This window comes from Talpa occidentalis, unplaced genomic scaffold (genome assembly GCF_014898055.3).
Source record: "Talpa occidentalis isolate TD23 unplaced genomic scaffold, MPIMG_talOcc4v2.1 talOcc4.7, whole genome shotgun sequence".
NCBI classification, from domain to species: domain Eukaryota; kingdom Metazoa; phylum Chordata; class Mammalia; order Eulipotyphla; family Talpidae; genus Talpa; species Talpa occidentalis.
Window position 1 is genome coordinate 125,009,839 of NW_023605083.1, and position 23,743 is coordinate 125,033,581.

The 23,743-nt window shown below is 57.9% G+C and overlaps 2 protein-coding genes and 1 pseudogene across 2 annotated transcripts in view; 1 reads left to right on the forward strand and 2 right to left on the reverse strand.

Moving 5' to 3' along the window:
- The first annotated feature begins 991 nt into the window (after window positions 1–991).
- Window positions 992–6,307, forward strand: LOC129144798 (proline-rich protein 29-like; annotated as a pseudogene).
- A 1,675-nt stretch (window positions 6,308–7,982) lies between these two features.
- LOC119231614 (intercellular adhesion molecule 2-like) lies at window positions 7,983–17,140 on the reverse strand (the record flags this gene model as incomplete). The annotated part of the gene is made up of 5 exons (XM_037493312.2): window positions 17,109–17,140; window positions 14,459–14,561; window positions 11,896–12,162; window positions 10,344–10,664; window positions 7,983–8,254 (listed from the first exon to the last, which is right to left on the reverse strand). Coding segments are annotated over exons 2-5 (921 nt in total), but the record flags the coding sequence as incomplete, so codon positions are not given.
- Window positions 17,141–19,264: 2,124 nt separating this feature from the next.
- ERN1 (endoplasmic reticulum to nucleus signaling 1) overlaps window positions 19,265–23,743 on the reverse strand; it is a 68,760-nt gene continuing 64,281 nt past the window's right edge. The window contains exon 22 of the mRNA XM_054688912.1: window positions 19,265–23,631. Within this exon, the coding sequence (XP_054544887.1) occupies window positions 23,419–23,631 (213 nt within the window). The 3' untranslated portion in view covers window positions 19,265–23,418. The remainder of the gene's footprint in view (window positions 23,632–23,743) is intronic.

Genomic DNA, 23,743 nt, shown 5'->3' on the forward strand with positions numbered 1-23,743 from the left:
CACTATGCTTGTTCTACTCTCCCCTCTGGCTCTGGTGAATTCTCTCACCCTCCCGTGCCTCTGATTGTACCCAGTGCTTGTATAAATAAATAAATCATAAAAAAAAAATTAAAAAAAGAAAGACCTTGAACTTGAGTTTTTCTCAAGCCAAAAACCACCCAGCTGCTCCACAGAACCATGAGGGAACAGTGGCTTTGGGAGTCACTGCAGTTTGCGTGCTCCTGCTGTTGGGCGGCCCTAGATATCTGGACCCACTGTCCACTCCATGTCTAGAAGCTCAGCCTGCAGGGAAGGGGGCTGCCATCTTGCCTCATGCTGGGCAGCCCCTTGGTGCAATCTTGGGGCCCAGCCAGGGGCCCTGCTCCGTCCACCGGCACCAGCCACCTCTCAGTGCTGTGCGTCTGAACATGGGCCACCTCGGGAAGCTTCCTGGGAGGCCCCACTCCACCCCCACTGCACTGTTGCTTTCCAGGCAGACACCACCCTCCCACTTCCTGTGAGTCACACCTGCTCAGGCCGCCTTTCCCTATTCCCGGAACTATCACAGGGTGGGGAGGGCCTCAGTCATCAAGCTTAGTTGGGAGAGTCTAACCTCTGACCCCAGGAGGGAAGGGTCAGGAGACCCTTCCCTCTGGCCGCCTCCAGGGACCCGGCACTCACAGTCTGGAAAGCCTCTCGGGGCTGCTGGGCAGCTCAAGTTCCTGGAGCCAGAGCAGCCTGCTGACCCTGCAGCCCCATTCCAGCATAAATCCTCTGGAGCAGAGAGCAAGGCCAGAGCGTGGACTCATGACTGATGAGGCCCTGCAGCTGGTGTCCAGGTCCTCAGGGCCCGGCCTTGCACACACCTGTCTGTATGGGAAATGGTTTTCAGGCTTTTCTGCCCTCCCACCATCAGGACGGCCCTGCCTGATGGGGCACCTGCAGCTGTGACATGGTTGCCAACTGTCTTGTTGACTTCTGCGGGCCTTGGGAGGAGTATTGAGAGATAGTCATGGAGAGGAGGAGAAACAGGAGCGAGAAGGTCAGAGAAGCCCAGAAGGAAGACTTTCTGGGGCCTTGGAGGCCCACTGGGCTCCTAGCCCCTGGCACTCCTGCCTGCCGTGTACCCGGTTGCTGCAATGCATGTAAAGCTCAATAAAAGCCTGAGAAACCCGCCAAGGGCTCCAGGACGCCCCCTTCCCTCCATCTGCCGGATCAGAAAACCTGCTCAGTGCCCTTCCTGCCACTGCACTGGCCCAGCTCCATGAGCTGTCCCGGGGCTCATGGGTCTTTTAGACATCCTCCCAGAGGGCCCCTTCCTGATGCAGGAAAAAGTGGGGACTCCACTCACCAGAGTATGGGGGGCAGGAGAAGGGGGGAGGTGCAGGGGAGGAGCAGGCTAACCGCAGGGCTGCCCAGCTCATTCTCGCCATGTGGGGAGAGGCACGTGCTTCTCACGGTCAGGTGGTGGGTTTCCCACAGGGTGCTGGCCAAGGCCCCCAGGAGTTTTCTTTTTTTTTTTCTTAGCGTAGAATATCTGGGGTACAGGCCAAGGTGCAGGGGGTGAGAGGATTCACCAGAGACAGAGCGGGGAACAGCACAGGCAGACTGACCAAAGCACACTGCTGAGGGGAGCCGCGGGGAGACAGGAGAGGTCTGCTGCGCCATGTGGGCAGCTCCCTGGCCGGGGATGGGACTCAGGCCACAGTGGCGATGCTGCTGAGACTCAACACCTAGGCCCCAAACTGCTGGAGCCCAGATCTCACGCGTCTTGCCCCGGCCTCCCTTCCTGGAATTCAGCCCCAATAAGACTTCGGGGATGCCCTGCAGTGTTCCGAAGAACTTGTTCTCACAAACACCAAGGAAGATGTTCCAGCCCCTGCTGGGCCCCCACTGCTCCCCCCACGGCGGCTCCCCCCACCACCCCATCCAGACCCCTACCCCGGGGACAGCCGAGGAGCCCCTCCCGCAGCGAGGGTGGTCGTCCCGCCTTTAAGATGAACTGGGCTCCGAACCTGAAACTACCTTTATCTGTAGTTGGCTCAACAGCAAGATGCCACCATCCACCAGCGCAATTACAAAACTGTACAGGGGGTACAAAAACAGGCCCTTAACTTCATTACCCGTCTGCAACCCCCACCCAGCCCCTTCTCAGCCTGGCCTGGATCAGTCTGTCTCCCGCTCCTCTAGCCTTGGGTGACCATCCTGCAGCCCCTCTCCTGGGCCGACCCCCGCCACCCCAGCAGCCAGGCCGCATGAAGGAAGGAGAAACTCAGGACTCAGCCCCTTTTTCTCCTCTCTGCCCTGCACATTCTCTGGGCGTCCACACTGCACCCCACCTTCTGCTCCCAGGGGGCTGGGTGTAACAGGGAAGCCTCTGGGGTGTAGCCCGGGGGCAGAGTCTGGCAAGGCCTGCTGAGCCCCCTCCTAGACCTGCTGGAGCTGATGATGCTGCAGAACGCGCAGATGCACCCGCTGCTGCTGGGCGGCCTGGTGGCCTCAGCTCTCAGCCCCGGGCCGGCCCCCCTTGGCCTCAGGTACATGGGTTGGGGCTGGGGTAGGGACCCCTTCCTGGAGAAAAAGGACCAAGCACGGAGAAGCAGGAAGCCAGCCACACCTCCTTGGCTGGGTGTGACACTGTAGTCCAGGATGGGCACAGAGCAGTTATCTATGATCCGAGCCGACTGGGTAAAGGAGGAGTCCTGGAACCGTCGGTGGCTTTCTCAGGCTTTTATTGAGGCTTTGCATGGAGTGCAGCAACCAGGTACACGGCAGGCAGGGGTGCTGGGGGGCCAGGAGGCCTGAAGGCCTCTAAGCCCCCAGCAAGTCTCTCTGGCTTCTCTGGCTTCTTTCTCCCCTTCTCTCTCCTGCCTCTTCTCCTGCTTCTGCTCTTTTGGTGACTGTCCCAGTACTCCTCCCATGGCCCACAGAAGTAAACGACACAGCTTACAGCAGTGTAACCACTGCAGGTGCCCCATATAAGGCAGGGAGATCCTAAAGGGTGGAGGGCAGAAAAGCCTGAAAACCATTTACCTAATTTTCCACCCCCTCAGGGTTTTCTGCCATACAATCTGTATACAAGTATATACAAGTTTCCTTTAACAAACACAAACACAGCAGCCATGGCCCCCAAAAGAAAATACAACAGAACACAAATAATTCCAGGCAGGGCACCAACCTAGTGGCAAAAGTTGATCATGGGCGCCAGGAAATGATCCATCACTTCTGCTGCGGAGGCACCGCTCATACAAGGGAGGAACCACTCAGGCATCTGCCGTCACACACCAGGAGCCGTCAGGCTTCCTGGCCTTCTCTGGCTGTAGTCTCGGCCACAAGCCACACACAGCACCCGCCCCCAGGATGCACTCACTCGTGGATTCGTGATTCTGTACCTTGGGGGTAATCACCCAATCCTCAGGATTTTCTGTCTACAGTTGCTCCAACACTCGGCTTTCATAGCCACCGATGGGACACGCAGACCCCTGCACTCAGGCCAACCCATTGCACAAGCACATGGGTCGGGGATCTGTGGATACAAGCTCCACACGCAGCCTCTCTTGGGTCCCCTCTTTGGCTGTGGGCTCCACCACAAGCCATGTTCCCCCCATCCCCCGAAAAGGGTTCCTCAGCTCCTCACTCTCACTCAACAATGAGCAGGGCATCACCCACAGGTGATTTTAACAGACTCACTGGCCTTCTTGAACATGCTTAGGCTGCTTAATAGCCACTCAGGGCTTCCCAATCTCAGCACTAGCTTTTGCCTTTCTAAGTTGGCTTTTATCCTCTGCCTCGCTGCTGGGCAGTATAAACACAGAGGCCCACTGGCCACTCCCAGATTCCCATCTCCTGGGGTGTACAAACAATAAACAAACACAAACAATACCATCCTCCCCAAGGGTCCCCCCAAAATAACATTACCCTGCCAAAGTTCTCTGCCTTCTGGCAGGATTATCAGTCCAAGTTCCTTGTGTCAGCACTGGGCGAGCTCCAAATTGTGGTCCTTTCTTCCCCGATGATACTGTTGCTGTAGGGGCCCTGGGCTGGTCTTTGCAGGCCATCACCTCCTTCGCTTGTGGTCTCATCCCGCAGCTCCTGGACCTTGTCTACCTCCTGTGCTCCTGCAGCATCTCTAGCTCTTCCCACAGCTCCAAGACTCTGGTCACCACCTGTGCTGCCATGGCATGTCCAGCATTGTCACAGGCTGTGGGTAAGTAGTGGGGAAAAGCTCGAGGCTTTTCCACCCTCCCACTGCTCATGTGCACTCGGCCAAATGGCGTGGCGCAGCACAGTGCAGTGCAGTGGAGTGCCGAGGAACAAGGAGTGCATTGGAGTGGATGGAGGGGTGCGGCACAGAGTGACAGAGCATGACAGAGCGTGGCAGAGTGCGATGGAGTACGGCGACAACAGCGGAGAGCAGGAAGACACCAACAGGGCTGCTAGAACCAATATGAACCTACCCGGTATGGGTTGGTTGTGCTCCCCAGGCAAACACAGTCTGCTACTCCCCAATCCCTCCTGAGATCTTCAGAGGGCTCCATACCCATCTGCATCAATCCATCCTGCCGACTACGCCAATTGTAGTGCCAGGAAGTGCACAGAGATGGTTATCTATGATCCGAGCAGACTGGGTAAAGGAAGAGTCCTGGAACCCTTAGTGGCTTTCTCAGGCTTTTATTGAGGTTTTACATGGAGTGCAGCAACCAGGTACAGGGCAGGCAGGGGTGCCAGGGGGCCAGGAGGCCTAAAGGCCTCCAAGCCCCCAGCAAGTTTTCTCTCTGGGCTTCTCTGGCATTCTTTCTCCCCTTCTCTCTCTCCTGCCTCCGCTTCTCTTGGTAACTATCTCAATACTCCTCCCATGGGCCACAGAAGTAAGCAAGATGGCTTAAAACAATGTAACAAATGCACGTGCCCCATCAAGCAAGGCAATCCTTTGGTGAGAGGGTAGAAAAACCTGAAAACCATTTATCCTACAGATACCTAATATATGCCAGCTCTAGTCAGCTTCCATTGGGGGGGAGGGGGTGCCCAAATCCAGATCACCCAGGCCTCTTTCCAAGGAGGTTTCCCACTGGACTGCAGGCCCCTACATTGACAGGTACATTTTACTGTGGCGCCTGCAGGTCCTAACATTTATTAAGGTGAACATGTGAACGAGTTAAGGAGTAAGAATACAAGGCAACTGGGCCTGTGACTGGCGCATGGAGAGGTAAAAGGTAAAAGTGTGGGTGCACAGTGATTGGGGAAAGAGGAGAGGCTCCTTGGAGGAGACTTACAATCAATCCTTGAAGTCCAGGTAGGATTTGGAGGTCAGAGGAAGCTGGCAATGTATCCACTCAGCAGCCCTTGAGATGAGCTCCCCAGCCCACTGGCTCCAGGCCTGGGTTGCCGTCAGGGGCAGTTCACCAGACTCCCCATCAGTCACTGGGGAGTCACCCCAGGATTCCTCTAATCCTGGCTCTGCCACGTATTAGCTGGGTGACCTTAGACAAGTTGCTCAACCTCTCTGAACCTCAGTTTTCCCCACCTGCAAAATAAGGACTAAATGTCTCCGGAGTGCCTCGCTGCATGCAGTCACTGCGCCACTCACAGCAGCCGGTTGGGATGGCATCTGGGGATAAAGTTTAGGAGGCTGGAGGATGGGGTTTGGGGAGCCAAACATTATCATCTCCCCTCCCCTCTGCGCTGTCCCAGGTCTACCTGGAGGGCCAAGAGGAGAATGAGGCGGAGGAGCTGCTGGAGGCCCAGGAGGAAGGGCCTCTGGTGCTCCACCACCACTACGTGCCCTGCCCGCTGCCCACTCTGGGCGCCCTACCACCCTGGCCGGCCTCTTTCCTGCCCCCTCCCCCACACCAGCCCCACGTGCAGGACATGACCAGGACTCAGCCCTGCCCTCCTGCCTTTGGGAAAAGGGGCGCATAAGTGTGGCTGGGGGTCTGTCCTGTCCTGGGCTGGGCTGGAGAAGCTGGTCAGGGGCTGGAGATACCCGAGGGTGAAACCCTGGAGGCCATCTCAGATGGGGTCTTTCTTTTCTCTTCTCATCTCAGGAGAGCTGTGCCCCCGCCCCCACCGCCCAGTGCCACAGGGACTGTGGGTGCAGATGTACCTCCAGCTTCAGGTGGGCTTGGGTGCCTGGCAGTGGAGCCCAGCCGTGGGGTACTCAGGAGTCCAGGGGCTCATGTTTCCTGGGCCTGGGGGGCTCCTACTGCCACCGCCATAGGCAGCTGGGCTATCCCCTCCCCTTTCCCTCTTTGGGGTCCATGAGGCAGGAGGGAGTCCCATGAGGTGCACTCTCCCCGCAGACTACTATGATGCCCAGAGCTTACCCTGAGGACCGCGCAGGCTTCACTGCAGGGCCGGAGACAGCCCCACATGCCCTCTAGTCCCTGCTGACTCTACACCCGTGCCTGGCAGCCCTTCTGCCCACTCAGCCTCAGCCAGTACCTCCCTCATTCCCCCCCCGACCCCCGCCCCAGTGAATGAGCCTCTCGCACTGGCCTGCTCTGCTCTGGAGCAGGAGCCCGCAGAGCACCGCCCAGGCCCGAGGCCCGTGAGCGCCCGCTCTGCCCACTGTTTCCTGCCTGGGCAGGGGGAGGCCTGGGCACCAGGGACCACCCTCCCCGCCCCTCTCTCCCCTGTCTCTGGCATGGCCGGGGCTGTGGGGTCTCCGTTGAGCCTCCGTTTGCTCTGAAGGTCCAGAGTGATGGAGAGGCCTGGCTGGGAGGGTCCTGGAGCTGAGCCGGCTCCCTCAGGCCCCTCAACCCAGGAAGCTAACTCTGTTGGCAGAAAGGAGAAGTCAGGGTCCTGTCCTGCTCAGACCAGGTGGGGCTGAAGTCCCGGAAGGGCGATGTGGGAACAGCTTCTCTCTGCCCTGCCAAGTCGGGGCTTGTCCCCCTTCCTCCCACAGGAAGGATTAGGCACTCTGGGCCCCACAAAGGCGGGTCTGCTTCCCCAGATGCTCAGCATAGGGGTACCCCAGGGCCTGGGCTCTGGGAGGTGGGGAGGGAGAGAAGTCCAGGCCCAGCGGGTCCCCTTCCTGGCCCGTGAGTGTTGCCTCAGGAGGACACTGCGGCACGGGGCTGAGTCCAGGGGTTTGTATTTGAGCTAGAAAGTGAGAGTCCTCGGAATCCTCTGCTGCTTGTCGCCATCCTTCAGCCCGAGCTGGACCACAGCCCCGGGAGCCACGCTGAGGTCCAGTTCCCTGGGTGCTGCGCTTACACAGGACGGGCCCGGTGGGGCCCCCGCAGGTTCCTCCAGGCGTCTCCACCTGGTAGTTGCCTGTCCGGCTCTGGCGCCACTGCTGGCCCAAGACAAAGCACAGCAGGCCAGATGTCACACACAAGCACACGACGATGATGACGACCAGCAGGTTGTCCTGTGGGGGCTCTGGGGAGAGAGGGGCGGTGGTCTCAGAAGCCCGGTGCTTCCAGGTCCGGGGTACCCACACCCCCGTCCACTCTGCAGTCGCCCTGCGGCGCAGGCAAGGGCGGGCGGCGTCTGCCCAAGGACCGAGAGGAAGGGGCCTCCGGTCCAGGCCGGCAGCCCGGCTCTGCGCCGCGAGGCAGGTGTCCCCCTGCACCTGGCCTGGGGCGGGCGTCGCTCACACCTGCCCCGGAAGGCGCATGGCCCAGGCTCAGCCTCCGCCCTGGCAGCGAGGACCACGCGTCCGCCAAGTTCTCTGCAGACAGGCAGCGCCTGGGCACCCACAGTCCCTGGGAGCGGAGCTCGAGGCAGCTTCGGGGTGTCAGGCCAAATCCCCCCTTGCGGAGAAAGGCCGAGGACGGAGAGGAGGCTGACTCCTGCCAGTCACCGCTCACGGCCAAGCAGCTAGTGGGGTCCAAGCCGGGAACTGGGAAAGAGCTGCCCCGAAGAGGGACCCCCGAGTTGGCAGAGTGGGACTCAGGGGCCGAATCCCAGTGCCCTCTCCTTCCCTCCTCGACGCAAGGGCGCCCCTCACCATAGACCTCAAGCTCCTGGGACGCCCAGCGGCTGTGCGGGAGGCCCCAGCCCGGGGACTGCAGGTCCAGCTCCGCCCGGCAGGAGAAGGTGTGGGAGCCTGCTTGCTCGGGAGCCGTGGAGTTGTGTGTGACCACGGCCTCCTGGGGGTCTGTTGATTCTTCCCCGAAGGTCTGGTTGTGCAGGGGCTTCTCACCATGGAACAGGGTGAGGGTGAGGCTCTTGAGGGGTGCCACCGCCTGCACCCTGCACTCAGCGGTGAAGGAGCTGCCCACGGCCACCCGGGTGGGCTGCAACGTCAGCAGCACTTGCTTGAGGGGGTCTGCAGGAAAGAGCGTGCTCTGGTCAGAAAGGTGCAGGCCCAGCAGGCCCACGATTCCTATTAATGGAACTTTTGATGGGTTAAATAAAAATTTCCTACAGGGCCTCCCCTGGTGGTGCAGCGGTTGTGCGCCAGGCTGTGAAGCTGCCCACAGCCTCTGCAGCGCCGGTTCGATCCCCGGCTACCAGCGAGGGTCCCACATGGTGCGCAGACCTCTCCTGCCGCCCGCTGTACAGCAGTGTACTTCTTCGACAGTCTGCCTGCTCTGCTCCCCGCTCTGGCTCTGGTGAATTCTCTCACCCTCCCGCGCTTCTGACTGTACCCAGTGCTTGTATAAATAAATAAATAAATAAATCTTTAAAAAAAAAAAAAGAAATTTTAAAAAACAAAAACAAACAAACAAACAAAAAATTTCCTACAAAGGACTGAATAGACCTGGAAATACGCTTGTTTTTACTAAGTTTTCTTTGACGTAATATTGGTAAATTTTTTTTTTTTGTATTTTGTTCTGAATCCACAGAATTTTCTTGTTTTGACTGACCAGGACCTGCAGCAATGTTCAATTGTTTTTTTTAATTTTTCAGCAGAGCTAACTTGTGTTTGCATTTTCTTACCCTTGATACCAACCCAGCATGAAAATAGTGGTAGTAATTTTTACTACTCATGTCAGTGTCTATTTTTGCATAACTTCCATAGTGATTTTGTCTGCTTAAAACATCAACAATTGCAGATGAGTTTTATTGTGTGGATTTCAATGTTCTCCCAGGAAGCTGAAATAGAGCTGAACCAAGAAGAGGAGAACCTGCTGCTTTGTTTGTAGGGTTCCAGAGACCTCCAAAGAAGGTGAGGAAGCTGCCTCCATGGGCAGGACTGGACAACCCAGACAAAGAAAAAGCCCCGGTACCCTCGAGAAGAGGAAGCCCAGGTGGAGTCTGGTGAGACCAACTTTGTTCTTGAAGCCTGCGTGGCCCGGATGTCAAGAGTTTGCTCTGATCCTGTATGGAGTGTTCCAACAGAGCCAGCTACAATTGCTGTTTAGTTATTCTGCCCTGTGATTTTATGCAAAAATAGGTAATATGGTTTCAAAGTAGATTGAGTTTCCAAACTTTTGCTACACTGTTGAAATAATTAGGGATCAAGGTTGAGAGAACTTGTTTGTTTGTTTTTTTACGTAAGTTCAACTAATTTTAAGATTTTTTTCTGTGATTTTGATATATTGGCTGTCTTGCTTAGGCTAATGTCTCCAGATTTTTTTTTTTGCTTTTTTGGCTTGGATAATGGACTATTTTCCAAAATGTAAAGCTGTCATACTGGACATTCATGGACAAGGCTGCAGCTAATTGTTGCTTCTCTTACAAATATTGTAACCCTGAAAAACCACGGTCTCCTAAGACTACACGCTGAGATCTGTGCCACATAGATACGGTGGAATAAAAATTAAAAGGGGGGATTGTAACAGGGTAGTCCCAGGAAAGGGGGAGGTTCCAGGTTTCCTGCCCCACCCAAAAGGAGGGTGGAGCTGAGCAGGGAGAGAAGAAGCTGCAGAGGAGCCTGGGGAAGGAAGGAAGCAGGATGGAGCCAGAGGAGACCTGGAGGAGGCACATGGAGCACATGGAGCCGAGAGACTCATGAAGAAACTGCTCTTGCCTTTTGGTCGTGGACGGGGTGACACAGACGTGGGTGAGAGACGGGTGGGAGGTGACAATGGCCGTTTTTGTCTTGATTATGATTTTGCTCTTTCCCTCCAGACTTGTCTGGTGGTTTCTGATTCTTTTCTGTGGGTCCCCACTGAAAGGTGCTTAGACTTGAGGCAGGCTTTGGGTCTTGCTCTGGGCCAATCCTGCTTGGGTGGACTTTTACCCACGAGGGGACGGGTCACTTGATTTAGAAACTAGATTCTTTGCCTTTCCTGTATTGTTTCCTAACTGTATTAAAGTTCCTTCCCATTAAAGTCTCATATGTTTTGTGTTGATGCCGCGGATGGCAGAACCCATTTAGAGTAGGCAGCAGGTGTGCGGGGTCTGGGCTGCCCCTCTCCCTGCCCTGGAACACCCTCGCCTTCCCTCCCCCACGCGAGGGCGCCACTCACCATAGACCTCAAGCTCCTTGGACGCCCAGACACTGCGCGGGAGGCCCCCACCCAGGGACTGCAGGTCCAGCTCCGCCCGGCAGGAGAAGTTGTGGGAGCCTGCTTGCTCGGGAGCCGTGGAGTTATGTGTGACCACGGCCTCCTGGGGGTCTGTTGTTTCTTCCCCGAAGGTCTGGCTGTGCAGAGTCTCCTTATCATGGAACAGGGTGAGGGTGAGGCTCTCGAGGGGTGCCACCGCTGGCACCCTGCACTCAATGGTGAAGGAGCTGCCCACGGCCACCCGGGTGGGCGGCAACGTCAGCAGCACTTGCTTGGGGGGGTCTGCAGGAAAGAGGAGCATGCTCTGGTCAGAAAGGTGCCATCCCAGCAGGCCTACCTGGCCAGGACCACCCTGGTGTCCCCCACCTGGGCTCCCAGGTCCCGGCTGGACTTGTGGGGGAGGAGGTGGGCTGGGGCCTGGCATGCTGTAGATCAGGGAGAGAGGAAGAAGGAAGCAGTTCGGGGTGAAGGACGAACTGGGTGGAAATTTTATGAATGGATGGATTCTGGGCTGGGCAAGCTTGAAGGTGGTCAGTTGTCCACAAAGAAGGCCTAGAAACTGTATGGCCAACCGGGAATATGAAAGTTTGTGTCTGTCGCCTTGCTCTCCAGAAATTAAATCAAATTTCATAAATTAAACAGTTGGGAGCCTCCGTGGTGGTCTAGGGGTTAAGTCTCAGCGTTATTGCTATGACCTGAGTCGATCCCCAGTCAGGGAGCAACCCACATGGCGTAGCAGACCTCTCCTGTCTCACCTGCTGCTCCCCTCAGCAGTGTATTTCAGTGGATCTGCCTGTTCTGCTCCCCACTCTGCCTCTGGTGAATCCTCTTACCCCCGAACCTCTGGCCTACACCCCAGTTCTTCTATGCAAAAATAAAAAATAAATAAACAGTTGGGTGATCATGGTGAGTAGTAGGAGCTGAGCCATGAGCTGATCATGGGTCCCAACGGCACCCCAAGCTCCCCTTTGAACTAGGATACTTGGCCCCATCACCCCAGGATTACGTGCTGGATTTAGAACACTTTCCACACTTTCTAGCCATTTGATCTGACACTGGAAATGGCAGGGACAGGAGGCAGAGGACCCAAGTGATGCCCTCGGTGCCGAGATATCGGAGAATGTGGCCTATGGAGGGGGGTCTCTGTGCTCATGGGCAGGTGTGTGTGTTTCGGTCACACATTTCCGGGGGCCTCAGGAAAACAGAGGCACTGGTGATGCCTCAACCTCCCCACGAGGAAAAGGGGACGCAGAGAGTTTGGCTGCCCTCACGAGGGATGTGGGGTGCTCCGGGGATGGGGCAGGGGACTGTGAGAGCCTCCTGGGGACCTGCCTTCAAGTCCCTGTAAACCTGGCTGGGATCGGGGTCCTCTGGCAAGACACAAAGGGCTGCCAGCAGGCTCAGCAGCGGCCAGTGAGGGGAAGGAGAGATTCTGGGGCCGCTTCTGATCACCCCGGAGCCCGGGGGCAGGGGCCGTGAGGAGATGCCCTGCAGCCGGGCTCGAGCCACTCACAGAACACACGGACAGTGGCTGACTTCGAAAGCTGCTTCCCGTCGCAGGTGAAGTAGCAGAGGACGTCCGTGTCCTCAGAGGCGTTGAACAGCAAGTACCGCACCCACTGAGGCTGCTGGTCCAGCAACTCCTTGGCCAGGGTGGTCTCCAGGCCTCCGTCCTCAGGCTGGACACAGCTGGTGCTGCAGTTGATCACCACGGACCCTCCGGCCTCCAAGGCCAGCCGCTCTGGCCACATGCGGACCTCAAACGCCTCCTCAGCAGACCCTGGAGGACCAGAAACCCCGGGCAGTGATGTCCCTGGCCGTCGGGTCAAGGGGCAGGGGCCCAAGAAGAAAGGCCGAAGTGTAACAGGGTGGTCCCCAGGAAAGGGGGAGGTTCTAGCTTCCCTGCCCCACCCAAGGAAGGGTGGAGCTGAGCAGGGAGAGAAGAAGCTGCAGAAGAGACTGAGGAAGGAAGTAGGATGGAGCCAGAAGGAGACCTGGAGGAGGCGTATGGAGCCTAGGGACACGTGAAGAAACTGTGCTTGTCTTTTGGTCGTGGACGGGGTGACACAGATGTGGGTGAGACCCGTGGGGAGGTGACCATGGCAGCTTTTATCTTGATGTTGATTTTGCTCTTTTCCTTTTGGGCTTGTCCGGTTGTTTGTGACCCTTCTCTGTGGGTCCCCACTGGAAGATGCTTTAGACTTGTGGCAGGCTTTGGGGCTTTGTTATGGGCCAATCCCATTTGGATGGAGTTTTACCCACGAGGGGATGGGTAACTTTGGGTGCTTCATTTAGAAACTAGACTCTTTGCCTTTCCTGTATTGTTTCCTAGTTTTATTAAAGTTCCTTCCCATTAAAGTCTCCTATGTTTTGTGTTGATGCGGCGGATGGCAGAACCCATGTAGAATAGGCAGGTTTGCGGGGCTTGGGCTGCCCCTCTCCCTGTCCTATAACAGAAGCTCCTCGCCTCCTCCCCCTCCTCGCCTCCTCCCCCTCGGCTTAGCCTTGTCGCCTCCATCTAGACCCTGAGGCTTGCAACGCCCCCGCTCCCAGGCTGCCTCCCTGCCCTGGACTGTTCTTGCTCCAGCCCATCTGCCCCATCACCTCCAGGTAAGTTTTCCTCACACGTGCCCCCTGGAGAGGGCTCCTGCTCCACCCTCCAGGCCCAGCCCTAATGTCTGCACAAGCTGATCAGTGGTGGGGGTGGAATGTTCTCTGGCCCCCAGCCTGGGGTTCAACCCTCCCTCCCTCAGACACTGCTCTAGCCTCTGGGCACAGCCTCCACCAAAGCAGGCCAGGCTCTGCCCTGCAGCGCTCACCCCCCTGAAGGAGACAAACAATCAAGTGAAAATAGCAGATCTGTGAGAGGGGGGTGCCCTGGAAGGAAATGGGGAGGGGGTGGGGCTGCTGTCTTGAATAGTGCTCAGGAGGCCTCAGGGAGATGCCACATATGAGCAAAGAGATGAGGCAGCCCTGTTGATATCTGGGGGGCTGTTACCAGGGAGAGGGTCCTGCCAGGGCAAAGACTCCAGGGAGCTTGTGTGCTTGGCGTGTCTGGGAACAGTAAGGACATGAACCACCAGCAAGAGCAGAGCTGTCAGCAGCGGGTGGGGACTGGGGATGGGCCTACATGTTTCCACAGCCTCAGGGAGGAGGAAGGTGGGGGGGGTAGAGGGGGTGCAGGGTCATGGGGTCAGCTGCAGAAGATGATGAGGTGAGCTGCTGACTCATTCCTGTTTCCTCCCCCTTGGCTGTTTCAGAGTCCCTAGAAGGCACCCCCAGGTTGTGTGTGTTTCCCTAAGTGCAGCTGACTTCCGAGAAGTATTTGATGTGGAGAAACCTCAGTGCTCACCTCCCACTCGGCCACCACCAGAAGGTCCTGGATCTCAGCGGGGCCTGTCCTGTGTCATGTGCCCCGCCCACCCCACGAGAGCCCCCACTTGGCCCTCGGTCGGTGGCATCTAGAGATGGGCGAGCAGGACGCTGTGCAGAGAGAGGGCATTTGATCCAGAGTTCGCCTCGCCCAGCTGCGTGTGACCTTGGGACTCGCTTCCTCACTGACCTCAGCTGCCTCAGCTCCCAGTGGACTGGCAGCCCCTCTCGCGGGGCTGTGGGGCAGGCGCGCAAGACGGTGCTTGGGAAGCGCCCGCAGCTTGTCCCAAACATCACCTGGCACAGGGCAGCATTTCCTCTGCAGGCCCTTGACCCCTGGAAGGGGCTCACTTCCTTGTTGACCCTCCCCAGAGATGTCTCTGCCCCCCTGCTGTGCCCTGGGCCACTTTTAGAGACCAGCTGGGACTTGCCTCAGCGTCCTGTCACCCCCTGGGTCCCCACCCGGCCCACCACTCAGCCTCCACAACCAGCTACATCCACCCCCCATGGAGGTGTGGGGTCTGCTTGACCTGGGGGCCAAAAGGCCAGGACCCCCACCCATCACCCCAGGGTCACGGGAAGCCACTGTGGTCAAAGGCCCGGGGCCTTGGGGGTCAGACCCCTGCTCCACCAGATGCCAGTGCATTGGGCAGTCCACCCTCCAGCGGGCATGAGTGAGTCAGGAACCCCGGGCGCCGGCTCACCTGGGCCCCAGAACAGGGCGAGAAGCGTCACGGGCAGGCTCCAGCAGCTCCAAGGGCACATCTCGAGGGGCAGCCACGGCTGGCAGGGAGCGCTGAGGGCAGCCTAAGGAGAGAGGGAGGTGGCAGGTCAGGGAGTGGCCTGGGCCACTCGCCCGGAGCCCCCAGCCTTCTGTGCGCTGATGACCTCATGCATTGCCTCTCATTATCTGAGTGGTCTTTGGAAGCCACGTGGAAGGCAGGATCCCAGGGCTCCGGGCTTGCAAGAATCCAGGCAGAGGAAGCTGGGAAGTAGCTGATAAGCCCAGGCACAACCTGGTCCTGCAGCCTGGTCGCAGGGGGCAGGGCGCAGCAGGCACACGTGGGAGCAAGCCCACGCACGTGGGAGGGACATCTGTGTGTGTGTGTGTACGGAGGAGGGTGGTGCTGACAAGCCCCAGACCCCACAGGCCACATCTTTGGGGTCCCTTCTAGGAAGGGGCCATCAGAAGTCAGGGACACCTGGTTTCCACAGTGAATCAGATCTGTTCTCAGGAAGCCTGGCCAGGGCTTGGAGGTACTCCAGCACGGGTCTGCTTGTGCCACCACTTCACCTTGGCCGGCCCTGACTCAGCTGATCCAGGGGCTCCTGGAGGCCCAGGGCCTCGGGAAATGCACCCCACAGCAAGCCCCAGGGGCTCCTGGAGGCCCAGGGCCTCGGGAAATGCACCCCACAGCAAACCCCAGCAGCCCAGACTCTAGGGATGATGAGCGCCAGCCTCCATATCCCAGGTCCCCTCATGGTGTCTCCTCTGAGACCTCCAGGGTGAATTGGGCATGGGGGTTGGGAGTGGGGATGGGGCCGTGCGTTTCTAGAAATGCTCTGTTCCCCTCTTCTGCCATAGACTCTCCAGAAGCAGGGAGCAGGTAAGGGGGTGGGGATCCGGTGATTGGGAGCCCCTCCCCAGGCCCTCTATGCCTAGGACGCCCTGGGAGCAGCAGGGTTTGGGCGAGGTCAGGGAGGAGCAGGGCACCCAGACAGGGCCTCTCCAAAGGGATACCCAGTGTCGTCAGGACTCGGGGGTGGGAGGCTGGGGCGCGGCCTGCCCTTCCCTGGCTGCTGCCAGCGCTGCCATCGACACTCTGGGTCTGGAATCACCAGACAGCACATCTGGACTTTGGAGTGGTTCAGGGAGGGAGGGCAGGGCTGGATCCGCACAGAAGAGATGGGAAAGGTCGGAGAGCAGTCGTCCCAGCCAGCAGGGATCTGACTCCACAACGGGCTGGAAGCGCTGAGAACAGGGAACATTCTGAAAATGGCATAAAAATAAACCACCCTCAGGCAGCCGTGAAAAGCTACACAAGGAGAAAAGCACAGAAAAAGTGGGACAAATGCAATTCTTTAAAAAAGGTGACATTAACACACTCAGATTTACTAACGGTCACAATAAAGATGAAGAGACTGAGCTGCAGTGAAAAGAGAGAGAGGGTCAGATTAGATTTTGAAGCATCTTTGGCCTGAATGGATCCATTACTGTCCCGGGTCTGGGTTTCACGCAAGGACGATTCTTCATCAACCAGTCACAGCAGAACTGGCAGGAGAGGAGGAGGGTGCTTGGCCCTGTTATCCTCTTGCGTTTACTATCCGTGTGATCTTGAACAGGTTACTCAATCTCTCTGTGCCTCAGTTTCTCTTTCATAAATTGGGATTAATATTAGTATCTTCTTTGGGCCTCCCTTGTGGCACAAGGGGTTAAGACTGAACCTCAACCTGTGGAAGCTATCTGCAGACACTGCAGCACGAGTTCAATCCCCAGCCAGGGAGCTATCCAATTGGCGCGGCAGACCTCTCCTGACTAGCCTGAGGCCCCCCTCAGCAGTGTATTTCAGTCAGTCTGCCTGTTCTGCTCCCCACTCTGTCTCTGGTGGATCCTCAACCCTCTGCATGTCTGGCCTGTACCCCAGCTCTTGCATGCATAAATAAATCAATCTTTAAAAAAAAATGAGTTAACATTTCAAAGCACTTACACAGTAAACGTTATATAAAGGGTTCCTAAAATGAAGGTGAAAGGGCATGTATGTCCAATGAAACACTAAAAAACAAACCAAAAAACCAAGGAAGACTCAAGAGAGCAATAAAGAAAGCTGGCGAGGGTGGGTGCGCGGGCAGGAGGCGAGCCCTGGGGGAGCCGCAAGACTCCATGCGTGGCACCCTACAGGCTGCACATACATGTCACACGTGTGCCTCTCAGGATGGGACACACCTTGACGTCCACAAAAGGGACACGTGGGGAAATTCCTGCACGTTGAGGGGGAGGGAGAGACCCCTCTAATGGGAAGAAGATGCACTGTGAACCCCAGGGGTCCCGGGGGCGGGTTCAGAGCCCCACAGAGGAGAAGCGCCGCCATGTTGTGGGGTCACCTGCGGGACAGCTGCAGAGGAAGAGGACAGACCAGAACAGGAAGCTGCTATAACTGCCGAGCTGAGAACCCAGACCACAGAGGGGCGCTTCCTGGGGCCCGCGGCAGCCAGGCCAAGGAGCGCTGGGGTCGCAACCCCTGTGCTTCAGGGGGAAACTGAGTCCCCGAGAGGGCAGGGGCATCTTTCCATTTATTCAGCCTTGACTCTGTCCCGACCCGTCCCCACGCTGCCCGCAGGGAGGCGAGACCTTACCGTCCAGCAACTGTGATGAGGCAGGAGGTGGGGTCCGGGGCACCCCAAAGGGGAAGGCAGGACGAGAGGCCGTGGCGCCTCCAAGGCCAGCGTCTCCGAGGCCGCGTTCAGGCCTTTCTCCCGCTCAGGAGTCACGTGATCCTGGGCCAGGCGCCCACCTCACTCCAGCCACTCCCCTTCCTTTGATTTGTGGTAAGAGACTCAGCACATCATCTCCCACTCTCATTATTTTTAGCGCAGGGCCCAGAAGACCGGGCACGTTCCCCAAGCCCAGCTATCAGCGCCCTCCAGAGGTTCTGCGTCTCCCCCCGCTGAAGCCCCCGCCCTGGGACCCAGCCGCCTGCTCCCCGCCAGTCCCCGCCCAAGCCACTGCCTCAGTTTCTGGTTCTCTGTCTCCTCCAGGGGCCTCCCGGGGGTGGGGCCCGTGATGCCAGGCCCCTGGTCTCCACCGGGCTTTGCCTCGCGCCATGTCCTCGAGGCCCGGCCCGCGCAGACAGACACCAGGGCCTCCCAGCCCGCCGTGCCTGGCTCGCCCCCTCAGCCCCCTCCCCATGGCGCTGTGGCGGCTGGGATAACTCTGACCAGCAACTCTGTGCGTGTCTGAGTCTCTGCTCACAACTCTTTGGGGTACATACCCAGGTGTCAGGTGCAGGCTCAGGTGGTCGTTCTGCTCAGTGTGGGTGGGGGGGGGGCTGCCGTCTTGGTTCCCTCCACTCTCTCTCCTCACAGGCTGTTTCTGCACTGTGGGCGCCCTGGATGAGTGACACAGTGTAAGGGGGGCCCCCAGGCCTGCCCCCGCCCACCCAGCCGGAAGCCGGATGGTTCTCACATCTGAGGCCTCTGGCACAATTTAGCACACAACCAGAAGCCTCTAAGGCAATGGCTTCACACCAAGAACAGACAGTAGGGAACCTGGGTGCAGGCGCAGGGGTGGGGCAGCAGGCTGGGCTCCCCCACACCCCTGGCTTAGCAAAGTCATTAGATCACGTCAGGGACCAAGGGACAGTCAAGGCCGCACAGGCTGAGGTCTGCAGGGCTCTGCAACTCCCTTTCTTGGTGCTTTGGGGCCTCAGTCTCCTCAGCTCTGTTCGTTTTGGAAGCTTCCAGTCCTACCCCGGGCAGACCAGGCCATGCAGAAATGTTGGGGTTGGGGGCTCAGGCTCCAGGGCTTTGAGGGTCCCATGTGGCTTTGAAGCTCTTGTAACAGGGGGTCCCCGGGAAAAGGGGAAATGCCAGGTTCCCTGCCCCACCCAAGGGACAGTGGAGCTGAGCAGGGAGGAGAAGAGGCTGCAGAGGAGCCTGGGGATGGAAGGAAGCAGGATGGAGCCAGAAGGAGACCTGGAGGAGGCACCTGGAGCCGAGAGACACGTGAAGAAACTGTGCTTGCCTTTTGGTCATGGACTGGGTGACACAGATGTGGGTGAGAGACCTGTGGGGAGGTGACAATGGCAGCTTTTATCTTGGTTTTGATTTTGTACTTTTCCTCCCAGACTTGTCTTGCTGGTTCTGGCCCTTTTCTGTGGGTCCCCACTGGAAGATGCTTTAGACCTGGAGCAGCTTTCAGGCCTTGCTCTGGGCCAATGCCATTTGGGTGCACTTTTACCCACGACAAGAGGACGAGTAACTTTGGGTGCTTGATTTAGAAATTAGATTCTTTGCCTTTCCTGTATTGTTCCCTAATTGTATTAAAGTTCCTTTCCATTAAAGGTCTCATATGCTTTGTGTCGATGCAGCGGGTGGCAGAACCCATTTAGAGCGGGCAGGGTTGGGGGCTCTGGGCTGCTTCTCTCCCTGCCCTGGAACACTCCGAGGACAACCGTTGTAGACACAGAATTTCCCCAGGAGGTATGTCTGGACTTGGCTTCTTTTGAGGGGACCCCTTCTTTCTCTGCTTTAGACAGGTTTCTGGGGCGCTTCCACCCTCCTACTTGGCCTCCCCTCCCTGGCCAAATGGTTGCCCCAAGGCTGGTGTCATAGACCCTTCAGGGCTCTCCTTGCTCTGTGCGCGCGCGCGTGTGTGTGTGTGTGTGTGTGCACGTGAGCACCTGAATATGCACTTGGTGGTGCAGGCGCATGGGGGTGGAGGGGTGGGGGAGTGGAGGGGTTGGGGGGTGGGGGGTGAGAGCCCCTCGCGCCAGAGAGTGTGGTCGCCCCGCCTTTAAGATGAACTGGGCTCCGAACCTGAAACTACCTTTATTTGTAGTTGGCTCAACAGCAAGATGCCACCATCCACCAGCGCAATTACAAAACTGTACAGGAGGTACAAAAATAGGCCCTTTAACTTCATTACCCTCACATCATCGGGCTTTAAAAATACACATAAAAATCGTACAATCTGGCAGGTTATAAAATATAAAGCTAAAAAGAGGATTTCAGGTTCCACAGAGGATTGCATCACACAATCAACACATCCCCATTAAACGATTAACCGTCCACAGAGAAGACACGATGGCACAGAATTTTTTTTTAAATCACTTAAAAATGAACATTTTTTCCCCCGACCCAATGATTCCCCCGACCACATGACGACAGGCCGTGTGGCTGCGAGGCACCGTCCTGCAGAAGGACACGGTGCTTTTCCAGTTTTGACAGGGTCGGGGGTGTTGTCCAAAATAAGTCGGAGGTGCTTTGAGCGAGTGCAATGGTAACCGGATACACTTCAGAGTAGAAATTAAATAAATATAAATAGGTTCAATAAATAGGTCGTCGCAAAAAGAACACTACGTAAGGTTTGCTTGGGAGAATGCCGCAGAGGGGACCAGTAATGCTTTCTAGGTAAGTGGGGGGAGGGGGCCTGCCCCCCGTCACAGCTTTTGGGGTTCGAGAGGAACACGACCACCCCACGCCCCGCGCAGGCGAGGCGAGCAGGGGGCTCGGCCCAAGTGCTGGTGAGGCTGCCCCAGAGGTGCTTCCTGCAGTTCTCCATGGAAAAGACCTAAGTGCGGACGCGAACGAGCTCGGGTGGCGGGAAGCCACGATTGCGTGGAGGAAGCAAAGGGTGGGGAGAGCAGATGCTGTGGTCTGGAGGGGGAAGGTGTGACCCCGGGAGGCGGCATCTTGGCTCACCTGTCTGGAAAGCCTGACTTTCTTCCAGGAAAAGCCAATGCCAGGCCGTCGCCAAGGAAAACGAGTGGGCAAAGGAAACACGGAGACAGGAGCCAGGGGAGCAGAGAGAAGCCTGCAGGCGCAGGTGAGGACTGGCAGGTGAGCGGCGGCCTCCCCTGCTGCTCTTAGGGCGCCGAGGCTGGGGGCGCAGAACCCGCGCACCTGCCGCGAGGACCCGAGGCTGAGGCCCCAGGGAGCAGAGATGGAGAAGGGCGGTCTCGGGAAATCCAAACCCGCCGCGAGTCCAACTTCTCAACAGACAGACAGCGGCCAAGCGGGGAAAGCCCACCCTGCAGGGTCCCTCCCCCCGGCCAGCGGTCAGGCCAGTGGCGGCAGCTCCGGGTCCCCTCTCGTGCGGGGCGAGGAGGAACTGCAAAGATGCATGACTTGCAGCCGCGTAAAACCTGACGAAAGGATCAGGCTTTACTCTGGTCAGGACCGTTTCCTGGCAGTGATGGGAAGGAAACACTTTGCTGGGCCCTTTGACCCGTGGCTCTCCCAACGCGCTGCAGGCAACGGGCCGAGCCGTCTCTCTCTGAGACGAGGCCGTGGCGGCTGGCTCCCTGCCAGCGGGGCCGTGGAGAGGGAGTACGCTGCACCCAGGATTTCATTCTTCTGCCCCTCAGGGGGTTGCTGACTTACACCAAGTGGTGCCAGTGTTCCCCCAAAGTGCAAACGTGAGGCCAGGTGACAAGGGGAGCTCTTTAAAAACCAAAGTTACAAAGACTCGAGACAACCAGGGAAAATTCTGGCACTTATGCCAAAGACAGATTCAAAAAAGATTCAACACGAGGTTTAAAGTAACTCGTGAGTTTGGCATCTTGAAGCGGCAACTAAATTCTGCCTTAAAAGGATGAACATGTGCCTCTAAGAAGTTCAATGGCCTCTAGGAGCCACAGGAGGCGCTTTGGCCAGACCGAAGATCAAAGAGCTCAGCTGAGAGGCGGGTGCTGGTCAGAGACACCTGCCAGCACTGCAGACCCAGCAGCACAGGCCAGGGACAAAGGGCCAACTGCAAGACACAAGAGGGGCCGACCCCAGATGCACAGCCCTGCCCGCCGCCTGCGTCTCCTGCCTCACGTGCTCCTTTCTCTCTCCCACAAGCTCCGAGGAAGGCAGACGTTTGGCCTGTCTCGCTCACCTCTGTGTCCCCGCCCAGTCCCCTGCTTTGGCTCAGATGGAAAGCGCGCAAACAAAATGCAGTTTTTAAAATAATGAGTTTGAGAAAGGCGGGCGGTCAGAAACAAGGATGACAGGCAGAAAAGGCATTTTTAAAAAGTCCCAGAGGCAAGTTGCGTCCAAACAAGGAAATGACACAGAATCGGGCAGCCGGGAGTCCCCTGGCTGCGGGCCAGCGCGCTCAGCAGTGAGGGCGGGCGAGGCCGAGCCCCGGGGGCACGCGGGGCGGACAGTCCTGTGACGTCCCTCACGGGAGGCACCCACCTCCGGGCTCCCTCGGGCCCACCCAGGCCGGGCGCAGGCCCACTCGCAGAGTCCAGCCTGCGCCGCCTGCGTGTCCTGGAGTGGGAGAGCGGGACCCTCGGCCGGGTCCTGACAAATGAGCAGCGAGGCAGACCCGTGGTGCCCACCAGGCTGCCGGGCCCCAGGTCTGCGTGAGGTAACTGGTGAGGCTGAGACCGAGGGCATGGGAGTAGGGAAAAGTGACTGTAGGCAGAATGAAAGGGAGGAACTGACGTCTCCAGAGGCAGAGGGGCGCTTTCCATAAGGCGTCCCCCTACCAGCGCGCCTCGGGAAACCTCTCACAAGGAGACGGGGAGACGTCTCTGTCAGCCAGGGAAACCCCGAGACCCCATTCCTCGTCCGGAGCGGCACATCCTGCCAAGACAGAACCACACTGAGCCGCCCACCACTTAGAGAAGGCACCTGGCACCCTGATGGCATGTAACTAAGGCTCTCAGTGGAGACGAGACAGGAACTTCCACAGAAAGTAAAAGTTAAATACTGTACTCCACAATTTTAGGGGGAAAAAAGAACCAGCTTGGCATTGACAGCATGAAGAGACTATTACTCTGAATTGTCTGCTGCATCGAGAGTTGCTATGTTTTGCTCTTCGGCACTAGAGAATGTTCTAGATGAGATCACTTTTTCTGGAGGGGATGGGGTTTTTGGTACCACACAAAACAGAAGATGTGTCACATTCCTCCTCACAAGTCAGCTGCAAGTGAAGCTCAGCTTACTCACACTAACGTAGCATCCTAAGGTATGATCAAAATATAAAGTTATTAAAATCTTCCAAGAAAAACATAAAAGACTGCCACGAGGCACGTGGTGACCATGGTCTGGGCGCCCAGGCCCCGGCCCCGTCCTGCTGGTCCCAGGGACTGAGGAGCATCATCCCCAACCCCCCTGCCCGGGACTCTCCCTGGGTGGCCAGGGGCACCCCATTCAACTTCCTCCCCTCCGGTCCGAGGGCCTGCCCTTGCCTGGGTCTTAGCTGCTCTCCCGAGAGCAGGGCACTTCTGACCTTTTGCCTTGACACGCTCCTAGACATCCCGAAATGGCCACCAAAGGCCACTGGTGCACTGGGCCGCAGCTGCCCCAGAACAGAGCGTCCTCTTCGTTCCTACAAGCCCGGCAGACACCGGAGCCTTCTGGAGCAGGAAGTATCATGCCCGCACCCTGTGCTCTCTGGGCCCTGAGGACACACTGGCTACAGTGACCCGGGGATTCTGGTACCTTCATGCTCCGTCCCTAGGCCCCCCAAGAGGACACCTCCTCCTCAGCCCCCGACCTCTTGACCCCTGTTCTAGCAGAGGCCGTTTTTAGGTCAGAGATGCTCCTTTCCCAGCACACAGGCAACTTAGGATCTGCTCCGCTCTCCTCCTTAAAGGCCCACAGGCTGACGTCAAACAGAAGGGTCGAAAGAAACGTTAAGTCTGAAGCAAGTGTGTCCAGGAGAAGGCAGAGGGGGCTCCTTTCGCGGCCCCCACGATGGAGCCTCCTGCGCAGAGTCCCCGATTGGAAAGCTTTCACACCAGCCTCTTCCCAGCTCCCTGCAGGTCAGGAGGGGTTACCCCCTGCACGTCCAGGTCAGCACCAGCTTCTGCTGGCAGCAGAGCGGGCAGCTCAAGGCACTTGCTTGGGAAGCCGAGTCTCCCTGCTAGGCTGGGAGGCATCGGGCTGTGCTGGTCGAAGACCAGGCCCTCAGTCTCACTGGGGCCGCCGGCGCGGGGGCCGCCTGGGCTCAGAGGGCATCTGGAGCCATTGGGGGCTGTGGCTCCGGCGGCTCGTGGCAGTAGTAGGGCTGGAAGAGTCTCTCGTGGGCGCACAGCTCCATGGCCCGGTAGGTGTGGGCGAGGAGGTGCGGGAAGCGCGAGGTGAAGTAGCGCACGAAGTCGTCCGGGAGGGAGCCCAGTGTCTCCCGCACCTCCACGGGGAGCTCTCGGTAGTGGTGCTTCTGCAAGTGGGGGACACACAGAAGCAGGGGGTTAGCAGCGGGAAGCCCCCCAAAGGCTGGGGAAAGGGCCTTTTATTACTCAAGGAGGACACAATGTTAGCTGGTTCTCTGG